General features: G+C 41.5%; 1 protein-coding gene across 1 annotated transcript in view; it reads left to right on the plus strand.

Annotated features, from left to right (window-relative positions):
- The first annotated feature begins 1,632 nt into the window (after window positions 1–1,632).
- RSAD2 (radical S-adenosyl methionine domain containing 2) overlaps window positions 1,633–20,913 on the plus strand; it is a 22,212-nt gene continuing 2,931 nt past the window's right edge. The window contains exons 1-5 of the mRNA XM_017541999.2: window positions 1,633–2,410; window positions 10,060–10,221; window positions 13,901–14,130; window positions 17,150–17,299; window positions 20,279–20,311. Coding sequence (XP_017397488.1) covers window positions 2,065–2,410; window positions 10,060–10,221; window positions 13,901–14,130; window positions 17,150–17,299; window positions 20,279–20,311 — 921 coding nt within the window. The 5' untranslated portion in view covers window positions 1,633–2,064. The remainder of the gene's footprint in view (window positions 2,411–10,059; window positions 10,222–13,900; window positions 14,131–17,149; window positions 17,300–20,278; window positions 20,312–20,913) is intronic.

The following is a 20,913-nucleotide window of genomic DNA, read 5'->3' on the forward strand; positions in this document are numbered from 1 at the left end:
TTCGTCCTCTGTAAACTAAGGTAGTACATGCAAAGTATAAGACGATGCCTGACACACAATAATATATTCATGCAAGGTATTTCTCATATTAGGCAAGCACTACTCTCGCCGCTTACTATGCATTATATTACTTATTCTTTAACAGGCCTAGTGTAAGTTAGAGATTCTTATCTGTATTTTCCAGATGTACGTGCAAGATCAAGCAAGTAAAGACATTTATCCAAAATTATACAATATTGGCAGGTAGGAATCTGCCTGGTTGAACCAGGTAGGATTCAACTCTTACAATATTTTGCTTGAAAAAGCCTGTGTGGGTACCCTCTGTGCTACCTAACATTGATTTGAAATGTAAACTGACTTAGTTCTTACTTCTTCATAAACATGTGATCATGACCTAGGAAAAAGCATTTTTCAATTAGGTAAGACCATGGTATGAGAGTTTAAGAAACTTTAGGCTAAGATTTCAAGGACCTGAGACATACCTACTGTTGCATATTTGGTAATCATTAAGCATGCACTTTTGCAGATGTTAAAAATATGCTTAATGTTTTCTTTTAAGTAAAATAAGTCATTTCTGTTTCTATTCAGAATATGATAGTATCAGAATAACAAGAATCATCTGTTTCTGTTCAGAATATGGCACTATCAGAATAACAAATTAGAGTTAGAATAACTGAACACTTAAAGTTTGCCAGACATTATTTTGTGAATTCTTCACAAAAATAAGCATTTTCTCTCTGCACAAAAATCGCATGAGATACGTGTTTTTGCTGATGAAGAAATGGAAATCCAGAGACGTAAAGTTGCTTATTCAAAGTCACCCAGTGACATTGTGGCTTTAGCAGTTCAGCTACTGGGACTCTTCCAACTTTCTACAGGCGTCATGAAAGCACAAGATCACATGTTTACACACAATTCTTATGAAAGAGCGCTAAAAGGGAAGTTTCAGTAAAAAGGTAAACAAGGCTTTCAAGAAAATGGTAAAGACAAATAAATGATGACACAGTAATTCTCACCAATTGGGAAGCATCTTAGAAAACCATTGGATTTCCTCTAACTAAAAATATCTATCAAAAGTGATATTGAAATACAGGAAGATGTAAATATCTAAATTTTAACACTGTCACCTTGCATAAATAAGGCTGAATAGCTAATGAAGTAGTAAGACCTAAATTCAATTTGGTTCCATGCCTTTTCACTGTCATCTGAAAGGGGTCTTCAGGTGAATGATCTTGGACTCATCCACCACCAGCCAATCAGCCTGTTTATTATCTGGCTTTAAAAAGAAACTTTTCCAACCAGGTGCGGTGGCTCATGCCTGTAATCCCAGCACTTGGGAGGCCGAGACAGGCAGATCACAAGGTCAGGAGTTGAAGACCAGCCTGGCCAACATGGTGAAACCCCAACTCTACTAAAAAAATAAAAAATAAATTAGCTGGGCGTGGTGGCACACACCTGTAATCCCAGCTATTCAGGAGGTTGAGGCTGAGTGGGAAATTTCGCTAGTGGGAGAACTGCCTGAACCCAGGAGGCAGAGGTTGCAGTGAGCCAAGATCATGCCATTGCACTCCAGCCTGGGCGACAGAGCAAGACTCTGTCTTGAGAAAAAAAAAAAAAAAGAAACTTTTTCTGAGGGCTCACCCATGATGGAGCAAAAACTGTTACTTGGCTATGTCAAGAGAAAATAATGCAACAAGTACAAAGCGTATTGATCAGTGCACCTGTGTCTCTCTATTGGACAGAGAGTTAGATATTCATAGAGACTGCTGTCCTCATCTGTAACTACATCAGGCTAGAGAGACTGTCACAATACAAGTGGATGGAGGCATCTGTGAGTGGAGAAAGCAGGAACACTGGTCCCCATCTCTACTCTTCAGTCTTGGCCCTGTTTCAACTTTCACTTTCATATATGGCAAAATCGAAACTCTAACTCAGCTGAGTGTTAGTCGAAGTAGGTGTGTCCTGCTCCCCGATGACAGGTTGCTCAGAGACTGCTGATTTCCACCCATATATAAAGCAAGTCCCTGGCATGCAGGGACTGCTCTGCTCCAGGCGTCTGCCACCATGTGGGTGCTCACACCTGCTGCTTTTGCTGGGAAGCTACTGAGTGTGTTTAGTCTGCCTTTGAGCTCTCTGTGGAGGAGCCTGGTCCTGCTGTTCTGTTGGTTGAGGGCAACGTTCTGGCTGCCAGGGACAAAGAGGTCAAAGAAGCAGCTGGTCCCGAGAGAGCCAGACAAGACCAAAGAGGAAGAAGAGGACCCCCCATTGCCCACCACCCCTACCAGCGTCAACTACCACTTCACTCGCCAGTGCAACTACAAATGCGGCTTCTGTTTCCACACGGCCAAAACATCCTTTGTGCTGCCCCTTGAGGAAGCAAAGAGAGGATTGCTTTTGCTCAAGGAAGCTGGTGAGTCCCTGGTCCCAGGCAGAAATCAGGATTCTCCACCACCGGACAGTGGGGTAAAGTGAGGAGGGGCTGGAGGCACACAAGCTGGAGAACTTCTCCAAAACTCAAGCTCACCATTTACCATTGCATGGTCAGTATGTTGTCCTGCGAGAAAATAATTCAATGAATTTTGGAGTGGGTCCTTCCTAAGTCACAGAGTTGGCCCAGAGTGGGGGATTGGTGGAGCAAACCTGTCCTTCCTATCTCTTGGAAGCAAGCAGAGGTCTATGCAAAGGGCAGGTCCCTGTCACACTCAGTGTTTGGTAAGAGGCAGTTTGGGAAGACTGTATCACTTTCTGAGTTCACCCACAACACTAACAAATTTGGGTTTTCCAGAAACAGTTATTAGTAATTAGGAAAGTTGAAAACAAAAACAAAAACTTTTACATAAAAACAGAAATAGTTGAACCTTATATTTGAGTTCGCGTGTGTTCTTTTAATAGGAAACCTTAAAATTGTTTTAACAAATTTGTTTTAACAAATATTTAACAAATAGCTCTAAAGAATCCTTACTGAGCATCACCACATTAATAACTTGCAGCACCTTGGAGGTAACTCAGCACGCGACCTTCAAATGCAACATCTTCCACTCCAGATCTGTTCTTCCTTCCATCCTTGTTTTTCTGTCTGTCCTAGAGTATCTTCTCAGCTAGTACCTTCGGCAACATCTTTAGCTTCTTTCCCTCCTTGTTTTACTTTTTAATGAAAGCATATCATACATGCATCAGATTACACATATTCAGGGTGTACATCTTGATGAATTTCACAAAGCAATCACAGTGAGGTAAATAGCCTGCAGATCCAGAGAGAAAGCATCACCAGCCCCGAGAAGTGCATGCTGCACTCTGGCCACTACCCTGGTCCTCAAAGGTAAGCACTTGCTGGACTTCTAACTCACAGATTCATTTTGCCTGTCCTGTTCTTTATATAAATGAAATCATACAGTGTGCGCTATGTTGAATCTGACTTCTTTCCTCCTCGTTACATTAGCTTAGTCCCCCAAAGCTGATTGCTGAAGTGAGCCTGACTTCCCATTCTCAGTGTGGCTTAGCCCAAATTCCTGTCATTTCTCACCATGATGATTATAATTCAACTCACTGTCTCTTCTCACCCCACTGAAAACTGCTGGTCTCATTTTAAAATGTAGTTTTGGTGATTAACTCCGCACCTAACTCTCCTACTTATGAGCATCATTGTCAAGGTCCCTGGCAAGCTCAATGTTGCTCTCAGCATCCACTACCCTGATGGCTTGGATTCCCTCTGCTGTAGACACAGCTTTTCACACTCATTTTCTTCAAACACCAAAATCATTAAGAGTGGTCATAGTGTTGTCTCGTCCTAGAATATCGGTCCTCAAATCTGTGTTGGTGAACTTTCAAAGCTCCTTCGAATTCTCCTTGGTCCTCTGTGGCCAAAATTATGCCATTTACTTTTCATTTGTAATCTCGTAGCACTTGCTACAAAGGTGTCTTGCAGCTCCTATAAATGTACTATTTTGTTCAATTTTGTTTTTAATGTCTTGGTCCTCAAAGAAATTATGTTCCAAGGTTGAATTTGACCCTCCTATGTATCTTCATGCCTAGCAGAGTGTCTAGAATGTTATAGAGCCTTAATAAATGTTTTTAGATAAATGAATGAATATAAGGAGATATGTTGAATGAAATTACAGCTTTCATTTAGAAAACCAGGGTTTGAGTTTCTGCTCTAACATTTACTAGACTTGTCAAGACATTTAACTTTTCTGAGTTTCAGTTCCATGATCTTAAAATTATCATTAGATAAAAATGATAACTGATAAACCAATCTCAAAAGTTGGTGCAAGGCAGAAATAAGTGAATGTTCACGTATTTTTTGTCATAAATGATAACCTATTAATAATTATAATTAATACTTTTATATAATAACCTCTTGGTTTAAGTAAGTAAAAGCAAAGTTAATTGAAATGCTTACAGGATAGTGTAGGTTGTATTTTCCTGTAAGAGAGATTTCTAGATAATGGAGGAAAACGTATTTTTGTGGTTGTAAGCCTTAAAGAAAGAGGAAAGAAACACAAAAGGTGGCTCTGCAGTCAAAGACAGGTTTATTTTAGAGAAAACAAACATGAGAGGGGCTTCTGGCCAAGCTAGGTCAGAGCCCACACTCTCACAGACTAAGAGTTTTTAAAGATTTAGAGTGGAAGAGTTTATGAGAGGGTTACACTGCTTCTGTGTTTCTTTGTTGTGCTTATCTGGGAGAGGGAGTTGTGTCTGTTTCCATACATCTTCCTGCAGCTGCTGGCATACCCACCCTGAGTCTGCTTTTAGCTTCCCTATCAGTCCACCTGAAGGGAAAGGAATGTCCTTATTAAGGCCCACTGCTTCACTGGGGCCCATTATATGAGGGTGAAGCTTGGCAGTTACCAAGAGACCTCCCCCCGCACCTCCCTCCATGCCCGAGCTGTCTTATCTGTGTTTTACTGTCTGTTCTTTCTGGCTTCTTGCAGTTAGAGAAGTGATTTTCTTGAAATGCGTGAGGCTAAGAAAGGGTGCTGGAATTTAAAGTGGCAGTGTCTGTCACGAGATGACAGTGCTCCTGCTCTGTCAGTGGTAATTAAAGGTTTAAAATTACATTAAAATTTGAATTTTAATATATATTTTATACATTATATTTAAAATTAAAATTTACTGTTCTGGCTAAAGATACTTCTAAAATATATTATTTGCTTTCCTGGCTTTTAAACTGCTTTGAAATTCTGTTCGGAAAGACTGAATAGAATTTAAAACAATGAGCATCCGATCTGGGCTGTAATGTGATCACTCGTGTATGTTAACACCACTGTCAATCAATTCTTCTTTGTCTAAGATCCTAACTGTGCCTCTAAATTCTGTTCCTTCCATTTTCTTCTTCTTCCATCCCTTTTAACTATACTCCTCAAAATTGTTAGCAGTTCTTTGCCACTGGCCAGTACCCTGTCTTACTTTCTCCAGTTTATCTGCTGCTACATCTCCACGCTTATTAGGTAACTGTGTTTTGTTTTCAGATTACAATGAATGTCACTCAAGCAGCCTCCCAGCATGATGGATTATAAATAGGGAGGTGATGTAATGTCTCACTGTCCAATCATTGACACATCTGAGAGTGTGAGGGGACACTAGAACTAACTCACAGGTACTGTTTTGTCTACCATAAACCAAAACTGTTCCAGGAACACCAGGGTGGAGGCTTTTCTACTTATAAAGGCTCAAGGCTTTGGAGCCTAGGCATGTACCCTAGCTCCCCTTTTCTCTAGCTTTATGATCTTGAACAAGTTGTTTAACCTTTCTTGGCTTCAATTCTTGCACCAATTACCAGATAATAATTCCTTCCCATGGGTTATTTAAGGATTGAAAGTTTTAACCTTATTACCTTGGGTGGCGTATGGTGAGGCCAGATACAGAATAAGAGAGACCAGAAAGAGCTTTGCAGCTTTGTGACTCCCAATACCTTGGGGAGTGCACCATGGGCCCTCCAGGACCACGCAGGAAGCACCACGTTAGTCATCAGGCAGGGGAAGATGGGGATTGTAGAATAAGCCCATAGGACAGTTTCCACAGGAGCAAACAGGTAAGGCAGGGCCAGCAGGCTTGGCACGGGCTTGTTTGGATAATTTCAACGGGCCCTAAAGCATAGATTCTGTCCCTGGTTTTCTGGTACCAGGCCCTGGGATGATTAGAGTGGTGAAGAGTGGCCCAGGATGTTAGTATAGACAAAGTAGTCAGAGAGTCAGCTTAATTGGCTGCTCAACAAGAGGAACTGACTGGCTTCTAGCCAGGGCCTCAACACTAAGTCAAGAAGGCATTTCAAAAGATATATGGCAGTGAGACTGTACACATTAAACTGCCAAGCATGGTATTCAGCACTTAGTAGGTGCAAAGTTTGAATGGATAAGCTCATGAATAATGTTCTTGTGGTTCTGCTGCTCTAGCTGGTATTCCTAGTTATTTTATTCCCATGACCAAATCTGTTTGAGATGTTTACTGGGTCTAACATTTACTTCTTTGGCTTCTGATTCCAGTGTCTGCTTTTTTTTTTTTTTTTTTTTAAGATGGACTCTCGCTCTGTCACCCAGGCTGGAGGACAGTGGCAGGATTTTGGCTCACTGCAACTTCCGCCTCCCAGGTTCAATTATGCCACTTCAGCCTTCCACGTAGCTGGGTTTACAGATACTCACCACTATACTGGGCTAATTTTTTTGCATTTTTAATAGAGATGGGTTAGCCAGGCTGGTCCAGAACTCCTGGCCTCAGCTGATCCTCTCACCTCGGCCTCCCAAAGTGCTGGGATTACAGGCATGAGCCACCGTGCCTGACCTGCTTCCATTTCTGTGACTTGTCACATTCTTCCTTTTCTTCTCCATGTTTTAAACCAACAGCTGCTCTCCTCTAATCTGAGCACATTGTTTTACAACTGGTTTCAACATAGCCAGAGTTCTGTGAAGTGGACATTGAGAACTTCATCTGGTGGGAAAAGTTGCTCACTCGTGAAAGGCTCATTCTGGAAATTACCTACTATGATGTGGCCATAACACAGATCAGCTAACAAGTACTCAGTGAACTGGATTGAACGGAATAGAATTAGAAATGAACCTCATCATAATATCACTGTATAAACATCTGAATTTCGAGATATTCTGGGCCTTGTAGTTGATTGTGGCATATTTATCTTCATTTCCTCCAAATTCTCCTCCACTGCATTAAAATTACAGTAAAAGAATTAAAAGAAGGAGAATAAAACTACAAAGAAATCAATACACAATTGTAACCAATTCATGGCATGAAGCAGTTTCTGCATGTGTCTTCAGGGAGATGGCAATAGGAAACTCACCAGATTGCTCCACAGAACACAGAGAGTTTCAGAAACTGGCCCCATCATTTGATATGGAAGGTTGGTGTGAGGCAGGAATTAGGTACTCTTTTACTACTTTGTACTTTCTCCATGGCCCCTCCCCAATTCCTGCAGATGACGGAGGTTTTTTTTCTGAAGGATCTGGTTCCTAAGGGCTGAGCACTCAGGGATACTAGCTGCAGTGAAGAACAGGAACCACCCACTGAAAACAGCAGAAGTCAGAGCAAGTCTGCCCAGCAGGTAGGGAGGCCCCATCTTCCTGGAATGCAAACAGGCAGGTAAATGATGCAAAGGCCCGTCCTCCTAGAATGCAGGCAGACAGGTGTGTAAATCACAGGCCCATCCTCCTAGAATGTAGACAGGCAGGTGTGTGATGCACAGGCCCATCCTCCTAGAATGCAGGCAGGTGGGTGTGTATCGTATAGACCCATCCTCCTAGAATGCAGGAAGGCAGATGTATAACATATGCAAGAGGCAGATATTCTTATCTGAGAAAACAAGATGACTCCAGAGTAAAGAGCAAGGATATTGGCATTTGGAGGTTTTCCAATGAATAGGCCAGTTTACCTCTCTGTCTCTCCATAGTAAAACCCTCCTTTGGACCAGCACCCCCTTCATCACAAAATTCCATTCTGCTATTTCACCACACTGAAATTTGAATGAATGAACAAAAAATCAAAAGAAAAGACAGACACCAAAACAAATGCACAGAGAGGATGTAGAAAGAAGAAAATTTCCAAAAAATCTATAGCTAGTAATTACAGAGAGATGAAAGAAAGAATTGCATGTGCGAAACAAAAATAGAATGCCAGGAAAGGAATAGTCAGAATATGGAAGCATCTCGGGAACTAAAAGTGGGGTTTCTAAAATTACAATTTTAATAGAAAGACAAAAAGGTAAAGTCTTACCAAAATGAGACCAAAAAACAGGATAGACATAGGAAGGAAAACGATAAGAAAAGAGTGGTTAAATTTACACACTCCAATATTCCAGTAATAGAAGTTCCAGAAAAAGGAAAAAGTAAAAATTGAGACAAGGTGCGAACAATCAAATAATATGAGATTTTTTTTTCATAACATAAAGAGCTGTGATTTCAGATTGAGGCCATCGAGGTGGCCAGATGGTGACTAAAGAGAGATTTTGAGGACACCCTGACTTGAGATTTCAAAACGTTAGGAAGAAAGCTTCTGGAGAGTAGAGAAAGCCATGCACTTACAAAGGATTACAATGAGGGTGCTATCAGGCCTCTGAACAAGAACACTTAAAACTGAGTAAGTTTGCTGAGAATGATGGTTTCCAGATTCATCCATTTCCCTACAAAGGACACAAACCCATCATTTCTTATTGCTGCATAGTATTCCATTCCACATTTTCCTTGTCCAGTTTATCATCGATGGGCATTTGGGTTGGTTCCAGGTCTTTGCTATTGTAAACAGTGCCTCAATGAACATACGTGTGCATGTGTCTTTATAATAGAACAATTTATTATCTTTTGGATATATAGCCAGTAATGGGATTGCTGGGTCAAGTGGAATTTCTATTTCTAGGTCCTTGAGGAATCACCACACTGTTTTCCACAATGGTTGAACTAATTTACCCTCCCACCAACAGTGTAAAAGTGTTCCTATTTCTCCACATCCTATCCAGCATCTGTTATCTCCAGATTTTTTTTTTTGTATTGCATCTTAGGTTTGGGGGCACATATGAAGAACGTGCAAGATTGTTGCATAGGTACACACATGGCAGTGTGATTTGCTGCCTTCCTCCCCATCACCTATATCTGGCACTTCTCCCCATGCCATCTCTCCCCAACTCCCCACCCCCCGCTGTCCCTCCCCTATTTCCCCCATGACAGACCCCAGTGTGTGACACAAGAACAGAAAATCAAACCGCATGTTCTCACTCATAGGCCGATGTTGAACAATGAGAACACATGGACGCAGGGAGTGGAGCATCACACACTGGGGTCTGTTGCGGGGGAATAGGGGAGGGACATCAGAGGGTAGGGAGGTTGGGGAGGGATAACATGGGGAGAAATGCCAGATGTAGGTGACGGTAGGGATGGAGTCAGCAAACCACATTGCCACGTATGTACCCATGCAATAATTCTGCATATTCTGCACATGTACCCCAGAACCTAAAGTGCAATCAAATGTATTAAAAAAAAAATGAGTAAAAATGATTTCACCTAGAATGTGACACCTGGCCAAACAATTGATCACCAATGCATTTTCAGGTATACAAGTTTCTGCTTTAATTTCTATTTTATATTTTTTTCAGGAAGCTTGTAAAGGAATTTTCCAAAATAAGGGAGTAACCCCAAGAGAGAAGGGGACACAGAATCCAGGAGAAGGAGTAGGGTGGGAAACACAGAGTGAGGAGGAGTGTCATTCTCAGGCTGGCAGCTGGCCCATGGACAGTCACACCACATGGCGGGTGGGTGGGGGGCATGTGGCTTTCTGCTGTGCAAATCCCTGTGTTGCCTCATTGTACCCTTTAGTGTCTGAGCAATTCTATTCATCTGTGTAACCAATCCCCTGCATCCCTGTTTAGACCCTGAATTAAACACAGCCTATTCCCATTGGGTAGGATTGGCGTTGGGAACTAGGGTTAGAGGAGGGGAAGATAATGAGAAAGTTTTATTTCACTTTTTGACATTGAGAAAATATTATTTTTGCTATTAAAAATATATATATATATATATATATATTTGTTAACTGGTAAAATTGATGTATCACCTCGCACAGGTATGGAGAAGATCAACTTTTCAGGCGGAGAGCCATTTATTCATGACCGGGGAGAATACCTGGGCAAGCTGGTGAAGTTCTGCAAAGCAGAGCTGCAGCTGCCCAGCGTGAGCATCGTGAGCAACGGAAGCCTGATCCGGGAGAAGTGGTTCCAGAATTATGGTGCGCTTCATGGGATGGCCCTCTCCTTATTGCTATTGTTACTGTCGGTTCTTGTATTTCTTTCCATCCTGGGCCTTCAGCCAGACCTGCTGAGGAGCTGGAAGGGAGGAAAAACTAATCTTGCTTACTCTAATCGCTTTTCAAGCTGTGCATGGCATTATGGCAATTTTAGTTCCATAGGGCTCTCCGTACACAAGTTTGGCAAGTTAGATAATAGACCTTATTACTGAGATGACTATCTTGTACATTGCAATTTAGCAAATATAAGACCTCTGGCCTTAGTTTAGACACTAGCAGGGAAAAGTGACACATTTGACAACTTTGTAATAAAATATCTCTGTTGAGACTGGACTGGATCCATGACTAATTGTATCACAACCTCGTGGTGTGTGGATTGGCCAATGTGGGGGGCTCAAAGGGATTTCACCGTGTAGCCAGGATTAAGAACTGCTGAATTCTAAGGCTGCTGAGGTTCCTCGCAGTTCCGTTTTCTGCAGATGTCATGTACATATAGCAGTACTTGAAACTTAGGAAGGACTTGGAAAACATTAGCTCTTCTTATATGTACTGTCATGTTGGGGAACAGGTGCAGGCTGTTATGGTACAATTCTCTGTCCTTTTGTTGTATTCGCTGTTCCGAGCCTTGAAATCATTCAAAGAGAAGCTGCATTTATAATCTCTTGAGGATGTTGCTGAGACATCTTTGATACCTCATCTGAGATGGTGCAGACATGGACCATGGGGGAGGGGCACTGTGGATGTGGGTTGAAGTGTCCATCAGATAAGGGTGAATCAGGAAGAGAAGAGCAAAGGTGTCAGGTGCAGGTGAATTAGGAAGGGCCCACAAGGCAGTGTGTAAAACCAAAACGGTAGTGAAGGGCAGCACTTTGTCACACAGGGGGTCTGAGGTTCAAAAGTGAACTTTGGGAGCCATCCTCAGACAGATACAAAAGAAACTGAGAAAGCAGTGTGATGGAGACTAACTGGTGGGGTTTTCTGGGTGGGCACCCAGCCAGTGCTCTTCCTCCAAGATCAGCTGTCCAGGATGTCCTTGTGGTGTGCTTAGCAAGGACAGCACTGCGCGTCCAAGTCAAAGCTCTCAGACTTGTGGGAGAAAGTGGTATACATTAGTGAATTGAGAAGCATGGAAGGAAAGCTGCTGTCAGCAGCGTGGAGACAATAAGAAAGCATGAAGACTGTGGAGAAAGGGAAGCCTCATGCCGTATTCCTACAGTGCATGAGTAGACAGCCAACTAGGAGCTTTCGCTGATTTTTGTGCAAGATGAGAATTTGGATGATCCTCAAATTATTGAACAAAGATCAAAAATCTACAATAATAAGTATTTGCAAATAATTAGAAATATTTTTAGACATTGTGAGGACCAAATGTATGTAGATTCCTGTCTGGTCCACCTTTGTCTAATGGGTCAGAGATGGGTCTATGTGCTTGAGTGAATGAGAGGAGCTGTTTCAGAGCCCCACTACCTCTCCAATTTGGTAATTTGCAAGAAGGACTTCCAACACTCAATAGCCAGTTATACTTATGGCTAGGGGTTCTCTTTTCTTTTCTTTTTTCTTTTCTTTTCTTTTCTTTTTTTTCTTTTCTAAGACGGAGTCTCACTGTGTCACCCAGGCTGGAGTGCAATGGCTCTATCTCAGCTCACTGCAACCTCTGCCTCTGGGTTCCAGGTTCAAGCAGTTCTCCTGCCTCAGCCTCCCAAGTAGCTGGGATTACAGGGACCTGCCACCACACCCAGCTAATTTTTGTATTTTTAGTAGAGATGGGAGTTTCACCATGTTGGCCAGGCTGGTCTCAAACTCCTGATCTCATGATCCTCCCGACTCAGCCTCCCAAAGTGCCTGAGCCACTGCACCCGGCCACTGCTAGGGTTTCTTAGAGTAAAGGAAACAAAACAGAAATGTCAGGGTAAACACTTACATCACCAGAGTCCAGAAAGGCCAGATGCAGGCTTCTGAGTCCTTCTCCGTCCCAGGCCTCACAGGTTGTACTTTCTCTCTAGCAGTGAACTACGGGGACATATTTGGAATGCCTTTGCACAGAAAGGCCCATTCGAGTTCTAGGGTATGAGGCTTGATACAGGCCTGGTCATTTACGCCCATGCTGCTGTGGAACCAGCTACTGAAACTGAAACTCAGGACCCCAACGATGCAAACAAGGAAATCGTGGATCTTGTTAAACAGTCCTGGCAAGTCTTGACAAGTTGATTCAACAGGCCCCATTGCTCCAGGTTTATACACCTCACCAATTAGTGATATATAGAATATCATGTTGGTCATATATGCAGGGGGTGGCCAAGATTCCACCATGGTTCCAGGTTCTCCTGGAAAGATGTAGGGGCTGAGCAAACAGATCTGCTCCATTAAATCTGTCTTCCCAAGAGTTTTGTAAAGGAAACGCTGAGAACAGGAGGAGAGTTATCATGGAGACAGAGCAAAAGCTGGAAAGGGGGTAGAATATAGCAATTGACTTACAGATCCTCAGATGACTTGGAAATCAACTAGGTCAGTCTTTAGTATAACTGATAAGTCTCTATGTTTTTGGTTTTGAACTTAGTTCCTGGTCTGTCTGGAGGTCAGGGGCTCACTTACTTGCCTTTTCACCACGTGATATGCCATTAGGAATTTATTTCAGATCAATTTTAGAATGTTTTGAGTTGTTTTAAATAATGGACAGTTGCTTTATTCTGGTTCCAGTTTCTGCTAGATGTTTTGAGGGCTTGTGTTACTTATGGGCAAAATAAAATTAGCCCCAAAATAGGAATTAAAATGCCTCTTTTCATAACTTTAGAGGATAGTCGCTTAAAGAGTTTTAGGACTTTCTAGCTTCTATAATTTGAAAGTAATTTTAAGAAAAATAGTCAACTCTTAACAAGTCACAAAACTAGGAAAACTCAGACTTAATCAACTGCAAGGAATGACTCAGCCATTGAGAATGCCTGTACTTAAGAGATAAGGGGTGACATGAAGGAGCAGAGGAAACTGAAGAGGTAGCAGGAGAGATGGAGTAGGAACTGGTGTTACAGAGACCAAAACGAAGGTAACTGAACACTTTCCGTGCTCCCAAAACAACCCGCCATCACAGCTCTTCACATAACCATGTTGCACGGAGGGGCCTGTTTGCACGTTATTCCCGCACCAGGCTTCCCTTTCTCTTGGTTTCCTCCACATCTAGCACGGTTGTCCCTGACATCATGTAGAGTGTCTCTAAATATTTAGATGATTAATCAACCATCAAGGAGATGCCAAGAAGAAACTGATGAACTAGGCAAAAATACTAGGCATCTTCAATAGGGCAGTTTTATCTGTGTGTTGGAAAGAAAAAGAAGTAAATTTATAATTGTTCATAAATAAGTCTGGAGGCTTCTGTGCAGGAATAAATGAAAAACCTCATTTAAATATATCAACAAGTGTTCACACATATACACATGAAGAATTTTCAAATAATCAGCTGTATTTGCATCATTATATTTCATGCATATTTTCAAGTTTGTTTGACACCAGAAGAAAGTATAATTTATATCTCAATGAGTTTTGTGGGTATAAGGAAAAGTGCCTTTTAAAAAATTAAAACAAGATATATTTTATCACAGGAGCTATAAATAGCCTGAGGGGCTTGGTCCTTGGATAGAAGAGTTTAAAGATGATCATTTTCCTTCAGGTGAATATTTGGACATTCTCGCTATCTCCTGTGACAGCTTTGATGAGCAAGTCAACGTCCTTATTGGCCGTGGCCAAGGAAAGAAGAGCCACGTGGAAAACCTTCAAAAGCTGAGGACGTGGTGTAGGAATTATAAAGTCGCTTTTAAGATAAATTCTGTCATTAATCGTTTCAACGTGGAAGAGGACATGACTGAACAGATCAAAGCGTTAAACCCTGTCCGCTGGAAAGTAAGTACACAAGGTTGCTTTTGCCGATTTCCTGCAAGAAAACATTCAGGAACAACGTTTTTCAATGAAACTGAAAACAACACTTATACAAGAGAACTCTGGACCTTGCAAGCCATTCCAGAAGTCAGGTCCTTGGCTTTTCAGCTATAGTAGACTTATAACTACACTTTTCTTTGCCTTACTTCCCTTTTCTGAGAACTTGAAATGATTTCCTTTGGAAATATTGTGAGGATAAACATCAAAAAACATGCTCAGTGCTTGGAAATGTTTGAAAGAATATGTTCATAGAAAGCCAAAATTTCTTTCTGAAACTCTTGGCTTATCGATGGACAGATACAGGTTCCTCATAAATTCTGATTCAGTGAATTTCTGGAAGACATTAGGGGTAAAGTCATCCCCAAGTTGTAGCAAAATGGTACTTTTATTCCCAGATTCATGCATTAGGGCTGACCCCACTACTCGCTACTAAAAGCCTAAAGGCCACACACACAAGCCAGCTCCACATATACGGCAGCCACTACATGCAGACATGATGACTAAAACCCTTTTCTACCTTTGACGGCTCCTCAGCATCGAATCAGGAGGCTGTTTAAAAAACAGCCTCTTGGGCCTTATATCTGCTGTCCTGAAACAGGGTCTGTGGTCAAGGCAAGTATAGTTGGGAGGGCTTGCAAAACATGTATTTCTAATGAGCCGTTGTGGAGATTGTTGTATAGCTACGCAGCACCTCTGTCTGGAGCCCAGCGTGGATGCAATGAAAGTTCAGGTGCAGAGCTCAGTGCCGGCACAAACACACAGAGATGGGGGAAAACTCACACAGTAGCATGCTATGTGGGCTTCCATTACGTGAAGTGGCAAAGCAGGCCAGGCTTAACTGGAAGTCTTCACATAGGAGGAGGTATTTGGCTATGCTCTGAAAAATGGAAAGAATTTTCATAGGCAGCCAAGACCTGAAGCAGAAAGTCACTTCCAGACTGGAGGGCTTGCCTGCGCAAAGAACAGCTTTTCCTTTAAAGCTGCCTTGAAGGTTTCTTTCAATCCCATGTCAGCATTCCAAATAGAGTTAGGCAGGAGGGTAAGGGGTATTCTGTCATTTTCCCGAAGCTGTCCTGTGATATGTGGAAATGGGTTAGGGGAAGCTGGAGATGGTACTTTTAACATTTTTTAATAGGTATGTTGCACATGGACTTTTGGTTACATATATAAGGATGTGAAATACCAGCCACATTCCCAGGTCTAGAAGGAACTGGAGGAAAGCTAAAGAGAGAGGTATGGTAGGAAAAATGGGAACTATGATCCACCAGGAAGGCAGGGGCTCCAGGCGGGGGCTAAGCTGCCTCAGAGATGCTGACATTCCTGCCAGACTCCGCTCCTATCCCCACCTCTCTCCTGTGCCCCGTGTTTCCTGCTGCTACTGTCTTCCTCATAGTTCTCTTTTGGCATCCTTTTTTCAGATGTGTCAGTATTTTTCCCCACAGCTTGGTTTTCTCCTATCTCACGGCCTTCCTCTCAGATATTTTGACTCCTGTGCTGCCTTCCATTCTAGATTTGCCATTTCAAGATCCTGACTCTTTTGGTGGAAGCAGCTCCTGCCTGTTTGGAAAACCAGATTGTTGATGCTTTCAGCCTTTCAATTGATATAGATTGATGCCCCTGGATCAGGTGCCTGTTCTTATTCTAATCTTACATGGCACTCGGAACCTGGTTTCCTGAGGCTATCTCCTCCACCACGAGGCTGTGGGCTGGAAGATGCCACCAGCTGTGTGCCTGGGACAACAGCACTGAGCATGTGGACTGCTCACTGGGAGGCTTTGTTGTGGCCTGTAGGCTTGCTCCAGCAGCATGGGAGGAGGGGGCTCTTTCTACCCCTCCATGCCCAATCCCACACCCTCAGTATTGTTCCCCTTACAGCTCCTATGACTTGGTTTTCTCCTGCAGAGGCCCTTCCATTCTGGCTGGCTGGTTCTGCAGTCAAAGTCCCTGGAAAAAAATGCCCGTGATGTATGTTTTCTTTGGTAGTCAAGTCTGCTCATTAATCAAACTTGTGTGGAAGGACAGTCCCTCCTTGCCAGACCTCTCCTTACCCTGAGCCTGGATGGGGCATGGGGGTGGGTGACAGTCCCTCCCAGGATGCTCACAGTCTGTTAAGGAAGATACCACGAAAGCACATAGCAAAATTATCCTGTGACCAGGGGCCAGTGGAGGCAGATATCAAAAAACTGAGGACCAAAACAGAGTGAGCAAAAAAGGGAACACTGAAGTGTTGACAGTATCTTCTCATCTGATTACAGTGGGATCTGAGTAGCTCAGACAATGACGTTTGCGAAATTCCGTGTAGAACAATCCTTTCCGTGGAAATCCTTTAGATCTGGGCTTGTCCTGGCTCTGTCTTGGGTTAGCTGTCACCTTTTGTCACCTTGGGCAAGTCTCTTCATTGCTTGCCTTCCCTAGGACTGACTTCTATTTTCAAATGATGGTAGTATGTATAGAATCATACACTGTATACACTCACACACACACACATTCGTATACTTAAAACACCGTTGAAAGATAATAGTGATGATTTTGAAAAACAGTTCTTAGATATTAAATGAAAAACACATACTAGAGGACTTCAGAAGGATATATTAAAAATCAGCAGAGAAAACAATGTTTTTAAAACGTGTTTTTCTTGGTTATGGGATTACACTGATTTATTTTTCTTGCTCTTTTATAGTTTATGCTTTTTCAATAAGTATCCATTATTTTGTTGCCTGAAAATACTAGATGATAAGACTAAATCAAACATAATCTAGACCAGTTTTTGAAAGTTTATATTTTAAGAATGTGCTTCTAACATCATATTCCTAAATTTCAGGGCAAGCTTTCCTTTCACCAAAGCCATATCCTTATAGAATGTTCCTCAGCTTGTAAAGTCTTCTTTGCTCAGAACAGATGAAGCTTGAACAGGAGAAGTGAGGTTTGGGGAAAAACATGTTGGAGAGCTCTCTGCAAAGCCAATGCTACCATTGCCTTTCAGGTGTTCCAGTGCCTCTTAATTGAAGGTGAAAATACTGGAGAAGATGCTCTAAGAGAAGCAGAAAGATTTGTTATTAGTGATGAAGAATTTGAAAGATTCCTGGAACGCCACAAAGAAGTGTCCTGTTTGGTGCCTGAATCTAACCAGAAGGTTGTATAAAGCAAAAGTTGTTTTCTTTATCATTATATCTGAAGGTAGATTCCCAAAAGAGAAATCTCTCATCCAAAGGCACCACGCATTGTTACTTTAGAGAGTTCAGTGGTGAGAGATGGGAGCAGTGCCATGTGAGGGCAGACAAGGCTGCCATTGGCTCTGCCACCTCCCAGCTGTGGGGTGTTTAGAGAGCTTCAGTTTCTCTATCTACAATGGATAGAGTGGTACTTTGCAAATGATACAATTGTATATAGATTCATGTAGATATTCTTGATATACGATTCATATATGTATAATGTCCCTATGTGTCATACATGTATGACACAGTCCCTAAACATAGAAAGAACTAACAAATGCTACTCTATTGATATCAACATTATCACATTCTTTAGTTGAATAATCTTTATGTATAATTTTGTTGCATAGAATGCAAAAGAAATATTTCACCAACTGTTTAGTTTTCGAATGTAATGACCATTGGATCCATCCTATTACCACAAATTTCATAAACGGATAAAAGACGGTTGATCAAACAAGTCCACACTATGGAGCTTCCAGGTAATACTAGAGGCAGGGTATCTAAAGATGTATTCTCAGAAGTGACAGAAAAAAAAATCCTTCTTCTTCCTGCCGCAGTAGAGGAAACTCCTTATTAATGAAAGATACAAACTTAAAAAAAATTATGATAGTATAATTGAATGCATAAAATCAAAACTATATGTCACACATATCATAAAATTAAAAGTGAAATATGTTAATATGATATACTGAATTGTATCAAATAAAGTCATATATGAAAAGTTCTTCAAATCAATAAAAATCTATTAACACCAAAAAAGCAAAACAGGAATGGGCATAGATAGATAATCTACAGAAGGAAAACGAACGATAAATAAATATTTTAAGAGCATTTGATATTGTATTTAGTTCATGTTGTTAGCAAAAGTATAAATCATTGCAACTTTCCTAGAAAACAAATTACTAACTTTATAACCTTTGAAATAGTCACATATTTCAATTCAGAAATTGTACCTTATAACATGAGAAATATTCACAGATGTAGAGAAATATTTATGTAAAGACATGTTACTGCAGTATTAATACCCCCAAATTAAAGATAGCCCGTCATTTAGCATACAGAGAGAATGGGTAAATCTGTAGGTTCACAGAATGAAATGTTACACAGACTAACATGCATATTCCAAAAATTTTTAAGTGACAAGGAGAAATTCTGATAATACAATACTGGATACAGATAAAAACCAGTATGCAAAATTAATTTGAAGTTTAATCCTAAGGTGTAAAAAAAATGCATCTCTACATATTCCTATGGTTATCTTGGGGTAGTGGAATTATTAGTAGTTTTTTTTTACCTGTATAACTTTTTGAACTTTAAAAGTCTGTAACATAAATATTAGTGTTATTATTTTACAAGCAGCTTCTCCATCTGCCATCCAAAAATATACATACAGGAAAATCTTTAACCCGTATGCTTACGTAATGCTAGGAACTCACATAGCAGACATTCATTCCTTATGCTTTAGACTTCTGAGGCTCTAGGTAAATAGCTCAAGGTTAAAAGGTAATACTGAAGTGAGCATGAATAAGAGAATTTTAGAATGCAGGACAGGATGACCATCAAAAAGAAGAGAAAAGGGGTAGAGGAGGTTTTCTTCTATGCACTATTTTATTACATTTTTTAAAACTCCATTGTAATTAAATAGCTAATATGAGATGAAAGAAGATCTGGTTGAGTGCCTCCTTTGTAAGAAGGACTGTTAACTCTTTGACCCATTGCCATTCTCACAAATGCTTCATGAGCCAGGATTTATTATCCCCATTGTATGTATACACCAAGAGGCCAAGTGGTAGGTGCTCATTTACCTGACTTGTATCAGAAGCAAAATCTGAATTTTGATGACCCAAAGCCCACCAACCTTTTAGCCAGTTTTTTTCAAACTTCAAAAAAATCGCCTGAGATCTTGTGAAAAGGCAGATCCTTATTCAGCGGGTCTGAGCTGGGCCCACCACTCTGCACCTTGAACTGGTTCCCAGGTGACGCTGATGCTGCTAGACCTTGAACAGTGGGTCTGCTCCCATCCCCGCATGGGAGTCGGCAAATGCTGGCCTGAGGGGTGGGTCTGGCCTGCCACCTGTTGTAGTACAGGATGCAAGTTGAGAGTCGATGAGGGAAAATATCAAAGCAAGAATCGTACTCATGACCAGTGAACATTATGTAAAGTTGTGTTTCTGGGCCCATAAATGAAGTTTCAGTGGAGCTCAGCCGAGCTCTTTTCCTTATGTATTGTTTGCATTGTCTTTTGGGCTGCGATGCACAGTTGATTAGTTGTGACAGACTGTGTCGCCTGCCAAGTCGAAAATATTTACTATCTGACCCTTCACAGAAAACACTTTGCAGACCCCCATCTATGGGTAGGTATGGAAGAAATACCTTCCGATCGACAGTACAGGTACACCTTCTTTATACCTATAGAAGGCGTAACTATTTATAAGTAATGTTAGGGTAATATTAAAATCCTCAGGAAAAGCCACCCTTTAGCTCCAAAAAAATACCATTCAAGACAGTTCTGCTTTATAAGTTGAGAAGGGGGATATTAGATACATGGTGGACACAGTCGTTGAAAATATCAAGTAAGGAAGAAAAGGGCTCTCCCAAAGCGTGAAGGGATGGGGAAATTGCCTTGGAGTTCACTGTCAGGGAAGCCTTCAGGATGGAGGTTCTGATGTTTGACCATTTCAGCAAAGAGCAGAGAGTCCAGGCCTGCTGTGATCTGTTGGAAACCGAATACACACAAACAGAGCCTCGTCTTGCAAGGGCCATGACAAAGGCAACTCAAGGGAAATGAGAAATGCTGGATCCAAAATAACACAATGCAAACACTAAAGGTGGACAGTTGAGCTCACACACTGAAAAATGTACCTGAAACTAAATTTGTATTAACTTCTCCTTTGCAGATGAAAGACTCCTACCTTATTCTGGATGAATACGTGAGTATTTCTAATGAGTTATAAAATGATCACTTAATTAATTAGCAGCAATGCCAGAGTCGAGTTCCATGAGCATAGCTACCTAGTACCTATTAGTCCTTAATTAGCACTTCACAGTTTTATGGTCAGTGATTACGATTGTGCCAGAGCCCTCACTTCACGGGGTCAAAATGCGGAGCTGAACACTGGACCAGCATCAGCTCGAACCCAGGTCCCGGCATTGATTTGCACTGAGCACCCTGTGATATTTTCTCCCACATGGCTGGACATCATGGATGTCACATTGAACCCATTACCACACATAACAGAGTCATCTGTTATGCAGTCCTGGGCTGGAGGTTCTCCTGAGATAGGGCATCCAGCCTGCTTTGGAGGAAGGTCACATCACTCTTCTCATTATCTTGGACAAACCAGACACAGCTGGCTTTTCCTCTGATTGATAAACCTTGGCTTTGGTGAGGAGAGGCTTATGGTTCTGCTCCAAACACCATTGATATTATTCCTACCCCCACTGCCTTCCGAAGGCAGAGGGAAACCCGCCCTTCTGAAAATTGAAAAACAAATCACTTTCCCCTTTCTTCTGTCTTTTTTTTTTTTTTTGC

Source organism: Cebus imitator, unplaced genomic scaffold (genome assembly GCF_001604975.1).
Source record: "Cebus imitator isolate Cc_AM_T3 unplaced genomic scaffold, Cebus_imitator-1.0 Scaffold139, whole genome shotgun sequence".
NCBI lineage: Eukaryota > Metazoa > Chordata > Mammalia > Primates > Cebidae > Cebus > Cebus imitator.